Below are 10,550 nucleotides of genomic sequence, written 5' to 3'. Positions count from 1 at the left end.
TAAAGAGCTTTCAACTCCTAGAGCGACCGTCTACAACAGCAAACTGAGACTAAACCACAGCGCCTCCTGGTGGTCAAAAGGGTTGGCCCTGTGAAGATTCAGGGGCATCCTCTGAAGATGAGGAAAAGACCAGGGACCTACAGAGAACAAAAAAATAGCGGGAGGGGGCTTGTGCTGCACGTTGCTGAGAGGGAATCGTAGGATTCTGCACCCAGGGCAACCAAACCACCATCCTTTTGGCCAGCCAGGCTCCCGGCAAGAAAAGGAGGTTCTGGGAGGCCGTTCTCAGCAGCTGATAGGAGATAGCAACTGCTGGGTTATGAAAGGAAAGCCCGGTCCAGGCCTGTCTCCCGAACCTCAGGGTCTGGGATCTGCTCTTTCTTGGCATTGCCTGGCCAGGCCATGGCTCAGGTATCTGACACCTGGGGCCTAGAGTCACATGCCAGGAAACTCTACACTCTTGGGCCCCAGGTCGAAGCTTTCAGCTGCTGAAGCAAACAGGACTTCTGAAGGAGGAAACGGGTCTCCAGAGCCCACTGGCAGGAGGACTACTTCCGGAAGAAAGGCAGCAGCACAGGAGAGGACTCTGCCACCAACCAGGGTGAGAGGCAGGAAGGAGAAGGGAGAAGAGGTGGGAAGGTGAGCTAATCCAGGAGCGGAGCTGAGGCAGGCTGGAGTAGATGCTTCCAGAAAAGGGGGAGTTGATATGCACAGAAGGCGGGGCCAGAGGCACCCGCTACCTACTTGTATATTCTGAACAACCTGGGATCTATCGCTAATATATCACTCTTGTGACACGAGTGCCAGCTATGCCACCTCCCTGGTGTTTACCTGGCCTCCCTTGGCAGTCATACAGGTACTTAGAGGACAAAAATGTTTATTTCAACGAGGGAAATGAAGATACAAGCAGAAGAAATAGCTTGGACAGGCCCCTTGGGCCCATTTCAGCCGGGCAAAGGGACAGAAGGACCTCACAGATTAATCTAGAATCAATAGAACCTCAAAGTTCCAAGTCTAAGGGATTCCTTCCTCCGGGGTCCTGTTGAAGAGAGAGAGACAGACAGAGACAGAGACAGAGACAGAGACAGACAGACAGAGGGACGGTCGGACAGACCAACGGACCTTGGGCTAAGAGAGCCCTGAAAGGACAGGCTTGGGTCCAGAGAGGGTCCACTGAGGGACTCTAGCAGGAGCGAGTTTCAGTGGGACGTAGAATTCTAACTTTGCTCTTCTGTCGTAGGTTCGTCTATTCCCCAGCTTCTCCTCCACTCCAGGATTATGTTTATCTGTGACCATGCCCCTACTAGCTCCTCGCCTCCTGCCCCTCCTGCTGGTGATAGGCACCGGGGGCTCTGTGCCCCGCCCCCTGGCACTGCCGCAGGGCTGCTACATAGCAGAAGAAGCCGGGGAACAGACATTCCGCTGCAGCCGGGCTGGTCTGAGTGCCGTGCCCAACGGTATCCCCAACGACACCCGAAAGCTTTACCTGGACGCCAACCAGTTGGCATCAGTGCCAGCTGGTGCCTTCCAGCACCTGCCTGCCCTGGAAGAACTAGACCTGTCTCATAATGCTCTTGTTCATCTCTCAGGGGCTGCTTTCCAGGGCCTGGAGGGCACTCTGCGCCACCTCGACCTCTCTGCCAACCAGCTAGCATCTGTGCCTGTGGCAGCCTTCGTGGGGCTGCAGATCCAAGTGAACCTGTCTGCCAACCCATGGCGCTGCGACTGTGCCCTACAGGAAGTGCTCAGGCACGTCAGGTTAGCTCCAGGCTCCGGGACAGGCATTGTGTGTGGTCCAGAAGCCCGACCAGATCTCGTGGGACACGAGTTCCTTCTGCTCACCAGGGAGGAAGAGCTGTGTGGGACAGGACGAGGTGGGACCCGAAGGAGCACGGATGTGGCCCTGTTAGTCACCATGGGGGGCTGGCTGACACTGGTAGTGGCTTATCTGACCCGCTATGTGTGGCAGAACCGAGATGAGACGCGGCGCCCGGTCAAGCGGACTCCTCCTGCGCAGCCTGTGCGCTCAGAGGACTCCTCTACACTCAGCACAGTGCTCTGAGCTCTTGGCCCTATGCCCCAGCCTTTCATCTACTGCTCTACCACCTCCTCTGCCCCATCTGCCCTCTATCCCAGCTGTTCTCAAGCCGGGGATGAGGTGTGGGGGGGTGGTGGAATGGCCCTTTCACAGGGGTCACATATCAGATCTCCTGCCTATCGGAGACTTACGATTCATAACAGTATCAAAAGTACAGTTATGAAGAAGCAGCTCTCTCTCTCTCTCTCTCTCTCTCTCTCTCTCTCTCTCTCTCTCTCTCTCATTCTCTTACTCTCTTGGTTGTTCTCTGGAACACTTTGGTGCCTGGATTTGGGGGCCTGGATTTCTTGGGATTATTCTAGACTCAAAAAAATCCAGAGTTCCTGAATCCGTGGGATGGAGGTAAGGGTGGCAGAACGAACAGCCATCTGGGTGTGCAGCAGCTCAGAGGGAGAAGCTATAGGAGGCTGTGCCTGGCTACAGAGGACCACAGAAGCCACACCATACAGATGTGGGTAATGACCAAAGGATCGATGGCTTTGAGGGGGGTAAGGAGGATGGTTCACAGTAAAGTGCCTGTCCTACAGGCATGAAGACCTGAGCTCAGATTTCTAGTGCACACTTAAAGTCTGGGCATAGGGTGGGTGTCTGGAATCCCAGTGTTGAGGGTTGGGAGAGAGGCAAACGGATCCTGGAGCTCACCAGCCAGCCAGACTGACCAAATCAATGAGCTCCAGGTTCGGTGGGTCACTGGATGCTGCCCGAAATAACAGGGAGAACAACTGATAGGGGGATTCAATGACATCACCCTCTAGCCTTCCGCTGCAGCCAAATGAACACACATAACACACACGAGAGAGAGGGAGAGAGAGAGAATGCCCCCCCCATGAGGGCTTTGGGAAGAAGAGGCAGAGTGTACAAAAGAAAGGATGCTATGAGATGAGAAGATGTGCACCACATAGGTGGCTGCCGAGGGACCAGCCTTGTGAGTGGGAGGGAGGGAGGGTGTGGAGAAAGTCAAGGGATGGTGGAAGCAAATATGAGGAGAGAATAGAAAGCAAGGCTGCAGCCATATTGAGAAGGGCCTCTGGGCTCTTCCTCTGCTCCCTCTACCTTGCTTCCACCTCGCTTCTCATGTTTCTCTTGTTCCCAAGCTCATCTCCCTGGGTCACCTATCAAGGACCTCCATCAAGGTCCCCTACTTCCTTTCCCCAAATTTCCCTGTCATTCTGCCCTCTCCTTCATACACTGACAGCGTCCCTTGGAGGAAAGATGGCCCCGTTTAGAGACTGAACTGAGGATGGGTGACAACTCGGGGGCTGAGCAGAGACCCCAGAGCATCATTGAACAACTCAGTAAAAAAACCCTTTTGTGAGCTTGCGTGGTCTGTTTCTCTTTGTTTGTTTTACTGAGCATATGTGGTGGGCAGTGAGGAGCAGGAAGAATGTGGAGCCCTGCCCTCCCATCTCTCTTCCTGCATTGGTCCCTGACATTAGAGTCCAGCAGTAGGAGACAGAGTCTATGACAGAATGCGAATGGAATCAAAAGTGTGAGGAAGGCTAGAAAGAAGGTGGCCTGGCGTCTGCTGTCTTCAGCCCTGCCCGGATTCAGGGAGGATGGAGTGGGTTCTAAGATGCTAACGGGCCTCGCTGGTGTTGCACACTTATGGCCTGGCAGAGAAGAGAAAGGTAAGCTTTTCCAAGGGGCACACGGTATGTCAAAACTAACCACCTCTGCCTGGACGTTCCAGAGTTCAGCTATCCAGCTTCACTCTCAGGCAAGGTTCCAGATACCTGGCGGGTAACTTCCTGGAGCTGGCTGTCAGTGGGAAGGAGGGGAAAGGGACAAGAAGCCTTCCACCATCAGCTTCTTCGCTCTGCGGACTCCTCAGAGAGCCCTGGGAAACTCAGACCAAAGTAAGAAACTCAGGGGAGTTCTGAGCCTGATCAAGCTAAGCCGTTCTCCACACTGGAAATGGTTATCCAAAGCCTCCTTATCTACAAGAGGGGGTTGGGAGAGAGAGAGAGAGAGAGAGAGAGCAAGCCCAGAATGCTGAAGCTGAGGCCTGAAGCGAGAGCCACAGGAAGTGAGAAGAACAAGTCTCCTGCTCTAGTGGGACAGAGGAGGCTCGGGCCAGGGTTGCAGCTAAGAGGAAAAGAGGCCCCAGGCTTCACCCCTACCAATCACAGGAAGCAAAAAAAAAAAAAAAAGCAAGCCAGAACAGTCGAAGTATGAAGTATGTAGTGGCCAAAGGTGTGGAGATGCTGGACAACCTTCTGGAAGAAGGGGCAAAGCAATGGGGACACTCCACCCCAGATTCTGTCCTGCCTGTGGTTCCCTGATCAGGGGTGTCTGAGGAAGGAAGCAAGACAACAAGCCCCAGAAAGCTCCAGGCTTCTGTGCCTTAGGAGATGACCCTAAAGATGAAGTCCTATAGAAGCCAGTCAGGCACCCAGAGCTTAATCTGGGCCTGAACAAATGGGGTTTCGGTAGCTAGAAGTTAAGGTGGAGGATGAGCGGTGATGCTGAAGAGCTTGATCCCGCTGGCCGACTTCTTGCAACAGGAAAAAAAAAAGTTCTAATCAGGCCCCAGCGAGGGGCTGCAGGAAAGAGGCAGCAGGCAGTGAGTGGGCGGGGCTTGAGCTGTACGGGGCGGAGAAGTTAGTAGGGGGAGGGACTTAGGAGGGACGGGTGTTGAACTGGAGGGGCGGGGTCGAGAGATGAGGTGTGGCCCGGGGTGGTACAGAAGGAGTGTGGGAAGTGGTCCTGAAGCCAGCTTGATAGCAGCCCAGAACCGAGGCGAAGCAGCTTTGGGGACCACCACCTTTGTGGTGACGCTATCTCGAGGCGGAGCTGGATGGACATTGACTCCAGGGCTGCGGAGAAGCAAAGAAAGGGACTTAAAAGGACTGGGGGCGGGGCTGGTCATCCGAGGACTGGATTATGGGCTACTGGAGAGGGAGAAGGTCTTAAAATGAGGCCTTAACTAGGAGATTATCTTTAACCTCAAGGAGAGACTGGCGCTTGCGTGCACAAAGGAATGCTCACTCGCCTCCCTCAGGAAGCTTCCTGAGGATATATATATATCCTGAGGATATATATATATTTATATATATAATCTGCCTAGGGATAACCCGGGATTTTAAAGAGCCAGCTGGTCTTGGAAGGGAGGCTTGGAGACAGTCCTTAAACAGCTGCTGGAGACTTCTAGCAAACTCTACTACAAGCTGTCTAGGAACATCCTCCAACTGCTAGGCTCTGCATGGTCAGAGACAGGAATGGGGGATGGAGGGGGTCAAGGCAATTCTCTATATATTGGGCCGGCCAGGATAGGCACAGTAGCACCAAACAGAAACTACGGTATAATTTGGTTCAAAAATAAAAATAATTAGGCTAGAGAGATGGCTCAGCCAAGGACCCAGGCTTTAATTCCCAGAACCCTTGTAGTGCCTCACAACTGTCTGTAACTCCAGTCCCAGGAGATCCCATGCCTTCTTCTGGCCTCCATGAGCACTGCATGCATGTGGTGCACGTTCATACACAAAATAAAAATAAATGAAATAAAATCAAAATGGCCAGGTGGTGGTGGCGGCAGCGGTGCACGACTTTAGTCAGATGAGTCTCTGAGTTTGAGGCCAATCTGATCTACTGAGTGAGTTCCAGGACAGCCAAGGCTACAGAGAAACCCTGCCTTGAAAGACCAAAATAAGTAAAACGACAAAACCTGGGTATGGTGGCGTACACCTATAATCCTAGTACTTGGGGAAATCTAAAGTGAAAACTGCCAAGAATTTGAAGCCAGTATAGGTTATATAACAATACTCTGTCACACAAAACAAACAAACATTTTTAAAAGAGTTAAACTGGTCTTGTCGGTGAACCTGCAATTCTAGAACTTGGGAAACCAAAGCAGGAAGACCAAAGAAATTCAATGCAGAGGCACATAGTTGGTAAACATGCTAAGATTGGGACTCTTAAGTGCTCAGCCCTAAATGGGATATCACCCCCCGACACCCAAGGATCCAAGGAACATCATGGAAGAAGCAGAAAGAATGGAAGAGCCAAAGGATGTGGAAGAGTCCTATGGAATGTCTTCTGGACAGGACACTGCCGTTGCACCTAGACAGGACCTACACAACCTTACAGCAACAGGATCAGACAGCATCCCAGCAGCCAGCACTAAGTACAGTCAGGGAGTGTCAGGAAGGGAGGGGGGAGGGAAGGAGGGAGGAAGAGAAAGAGAGACAGAGACAGACAGAGACAGAGGACATGAAGTGTGGAAGGGAACATGTTTGGGGATGCATGGGGGAGAGTTGAAGGTGTGTATGACCAAAATACATTGTTAACAAGTGATAAGTTGTCATACAATAAAGGAAAGATATTCTATTACCAAAAGCACAACAAATAAAATCTCATGGTAAGGGGCTGGAGAGATGGCTCAGGGGTTAAAAAGCACTTTCCGCTCTTGCAGAGGATGTGTGTTTGATTCCCAATACCCACATGACAGCTTACAACTGTATGTAATTCCAGTTTCAGGAGATTAGATGCCCCCTTCTGGTCTCTGAGGGTACCAGACACCTACATGGTGCTATGCATACAGTAAGGCAAAACATCCATACACATAAAATCAAAACAACTGTTAAAGGCAGAGGTTAGGAAGATGGCTCTGGAGTTAAAGCATTTTTTTTTTTATTCTTCAAGCAGAAGGCACTGGCCCTAAAGCCTGGGTCCCTTGAATCTCTGTAAATGTTGGGTGGCATAGTGATTTACCTGTAACCACACAGCATTAGAAGGGTCTCCATGGAGCAAGCTGACTAGCTAGACTGGTATTGAAGAGCTCTGAGTTTGGGGGCTGGAGAGATGGCTCAGCAGTTAAGAGCACTGACTGCTCTTCCAGAGGTCCTGAGTTAAAATCCCAGCAACCACACAGTGGCTCACAAACATCTGTAATGAGATCCGATGCCCTCTTCTGGAGTGTCTGAAGACAGGTACAGTACACTTACATATAATAAATAACTATTAAAAAAAAAAAAGAAGAAGAAGAAGAGCTCTGAGTTCAACTGAGAGACCTTGCCTTGATGAATAAGACAGAGACAAGTCAACAAAGACTGTCAAAATTAACCTCAAGTCTCCACAAGTGCATGCAAACAGACACACATGAACATCCATGCACATGGTTACACAACACACACACACACACACATGAACATCCATACACATGTATATACCACACACACACACACACACACACACACACACACACACTCACACATAGCTCTTTAGCAGCTCCAACTCTATCTAAGGAGCCCCACTTCCTGAAGGAAGAGCACACCCTCCTCTCCTCTCACCTCTGTAGGACTGAGACAGGGAGCAGCTGTTGGCCACACCCCTGCAGTGAGAGCCCTGACAGACCAGTGTGGCCCCTGGTGTTGCAGAGTAAACCTGAGATTACAAGAGGACAAAATCTAGCTGTCTCAGATGAGTCCTCCAGTACTCACAAAGCATGGGGACTTCAGGGCCACCCCGCAGGCTCCTAACAGGCTTCCGTACTGAACATAGAGCTTTGGGATCTAATCCTTGCCCAGTTCTGCTCACTCCCAATGCTCACAGCCAGGAGAGGGGCATCAAGGATGAGGGTGGAGCTGAACTTTAAGATTTTTGCTGCTGGTCACCTCTGAAATCGATGACTCTCTAAGTGCAAAGCGTTAGTGCAAAGAGATGTTATCTTTATTTTGTTTTGCTTTCTCTCCTGTGCAGATGGAGGCCATGCTAGGCCAAAATTTCTTCCAAGTAGTAGCAAGGTCCTTCCATCTTCATTCTGCATAGTCAAGGATCTCTGGATGAGGAGTTGGTAACTAAGCCCTGAGGGGATTTTTTCCTGGCCTTTACATGTATGCAAACGGCTAGTTGTGAAGGCAAATGACTGTGATCCCAGAACTCACGAGGCTGGGGAAGGAGGATTAGTAGTTCAAGGCTAGCCTCAGCTACATGGACAGTTAGAGGCCAGACTAAGCTACATGAGACCCTGTGTAAAAACAGTTTAAAAAGCAAACAAACAAACCCAAACAACACACACACGCACACACACACGCACACTCACACACCAGACAAGCTTCTCTATACCCAAAGCCAAGAGCCTTGTCATAGCTCTGTGGTCCATAGAATTTCCCCATGTTCTGTGCACTGGCCAACCATAGCCACTCTTCAGAGGTTTTATCTTGATACAACTGTGGTTAGGGAAAGTGCAGCCTGATGCTAGGCCTGGGGGAGTTTGGGTTCCAAGCTTTCCTTACCTGGGACCCAGTCTCTTCAGCAAGGATCTGGAAGCTATGTCCTAACAGGCAGGTCTAGACTTTCCAGCTGAGGAGGTTGTGCCTCTAACACCAGCCACATGGTGGACAAGGAGCTCTGACACCTGTCACCTCCATGCTCAGGTACTCAAGAAGGTCCTGGGGCCAGCTGAGAGAAGAGGCTTCTAGGAGTTGGTACTGATGCTAACAGTAGTCTCTGTGTTTCTATCCGCATGTCAGATGGGGAAGGGTGGAAAAGGGGAGAGGCTAAGGGAGAGGAAAGAATAGAGGGAAAACAGCAAACAGGTATGGTGGGGTACTATAATTCCAGCACCCAAGTGGCTGAGACAGGGGAGTCAGGAGTTTAAGGTCAGCCAACACTATATATTAGGGGAGAGGGGAGGTGAGGAGAGGAGGGGAGAGGGGAGGTGAGGAGAGGAGGGGAGAGGGGAGGTGAGGAGAGGAGGGGAGAGACACGGGGTGGGGAGAAAAAAGGAAGAGGAGAGGAGAGGTGCAGAAGCAATCTGGGAACCTGAGGCTCCAGTGTGAGAGCTACAAAGCAGCTTCCTCTTGCCTTAGCCTCTCCCTCCAACCTCTTTTTCTTTTCTTGCTCAAGAGAGTCTGGGAATGTGTCTGTGTGAGGAGTCGCTGCCCTCAGCTGCCCTCAGCTGCCCAGCAACCCCACAGCACACTCTGCCCTGTCTCCTGCATTTCAGAACCTCCTTGGACCCCTGACTTCGAGACATTTAGAGTTCTCCATTCTTTCCAGGATCAGCGACTCCCATCCAGACTCTCTCTCTCTGCTTTCCTTTCCTTGTCCTGACCCCTTCCAAAGGGAAAAGTCACCAGCAATAAAAGGAAAATCAAGTTAAGGAAAGAAAGCTTTGTCCTGGAGCCTGTGTCAGTCCTCAGAGAGTTCACACATGCATATATAAATACACACACACACACACACACACACACACTTTTTGCATACAGTCAGAGAATCAGGAATGAGCATCTAGCACTTACATAGACCGACCACCAGGGGGAGATAAAGATTAATACCTACAACCAGCTGCAGCACCATGCCCACAATGGTTTTCAGTTTGGAGATAAGTCACTCAAATTGGCTTCAAACGTTCTCTGAGTTGTTTCTTTTTGATTTTATCTTCCTCTCCCTCCCTCAGGTCTCTAGCCTGACATCAGGAATTCTTATAGGAGTAGGATGATGGCTTAGTTCATGTTAGGCAGTTTACTACCTATGGTAACTCCAGCTCCAGGGGACTCCATACTCCTGTCCTCCATGGGCACCTACACACACCTGCAGACATATATATAGTTAAAGCCAAGGCCAGCCTTCTCTACAAATCGGGTTTCATGACAGCCAGGGCTACACAGAGAAACCCTGCCTTGGAAAGCTAACAAACAAAATAAATAACGGCTAGCGAGATGGCTCAGCGGTTAAGAGCACTGACTGCTGCTCTTCCAGAGGTCCCGAGTTCAAGTCCCAGAAACCACATGGCGGCTCGAAATCATCCGTAATGGGATCTCACGCCCTCCTCTGGTGTGTCTGAAGACAGGGGCAGTATACTTATATACATAAAATAGAAAGAAAGAAAGAAAGAAAGAAAGAAAGAAAGAAAGAAAGAAAGAAAGAAAGAAAGAAAGGAAGAAAGAAAGAAAGGAAGGAATAAAGAAAGGAAGAAAGAAAGAGAGAGAAAGAGAGAAAGAAAGAAATCTGCAGAAGACCTGGGTTTAGTTCCCAGCATCCACATGGTGGCTCCTAGTTACCTATAGCTACTGATCCAGGGGCTCTCATACTGTCTTCTTGTCACACTTACATACATGCAAGTGAACACTCAAACAGGTAAAATGAAAATAAATGAAAATAGAATTTATTTTTTTTTATTTATTTATTTTTTTTTTTTAATTTTTTTTTTTTTGGTTTTTCGAGACAGGGTTTCTCTGTGTAGCCCTGGCTGTCCTGGCACTCACTTTGTAGACCAGGCTGGCCTGGAACTCAGAAATCCGCCTGCCTCTGCCTCCTGAGTGCTGGGATTAAAGGCGTGCGCCACCACGCCCGGCTGAAAATAGAATTTAAAAGTTCTTACAGAGGCAAGTCTAGCCAACTCAAATGCAACCCCAAAACTCTAGAGGCTAAGGCAAAGGAATTGTATGTTCAAGGGCACCCTTGGCTACACAGACAGATTCAAAACACACACAAAGAATTTTCACAGATT

The 10,550-nt window shown here is 50.1% G+C and overlaps 1 protein-coding gene across 1 annotated transcript; it reads left to right on the top strand.

Annotated features, from left to right (window-relative positions):
* The first annotated feature begins 1,294 nt into the window (after window positions 1-1,294).
* Window positions 1,295-2,062, top strand: Lrrc3c (leucine rich repeat containing 3C). Its single transcript, XM_021175422.2, has one exon. It carries the CDS (start codon window positions 1,295-1,297, stop codon window positions 2,060-2,062), a length of 768 nt encoding a protein of 255 aa, XP_021031081.1.
* Window positions 2,063-10,550: the final 8,488 nt, after the last annotated feature.

Source organism: Mus caroli, unplaced genomic scaffold (genome assembly GCF_978045245.1).
Source record: "Mus caroli unplaced genomic scaffold, Mus_caroli_1 scaffold_13, whole genome shotgun sequence".
Classification (NCBI taxonomy): Eukaryota; Metazoa; Chordata; class Mammalia; order Rodentia; family Muridae; genus Mus; species Mus caroli.
Note: the sequence above shows the minus strand (reverse complement) of the source record. Positions and strands in the feature narration are given on the sequence as shown.

What these genes read in the sequence shown, in the direction of transcription:
- Lrrc3c (XM_021175422.2), top strand. Translation starts at nt 1,295, where the DNA reads ATGCCCCTACTAGCTCCTCGCCTCCTGCCCCTCCTGCTGGTGATAGGC.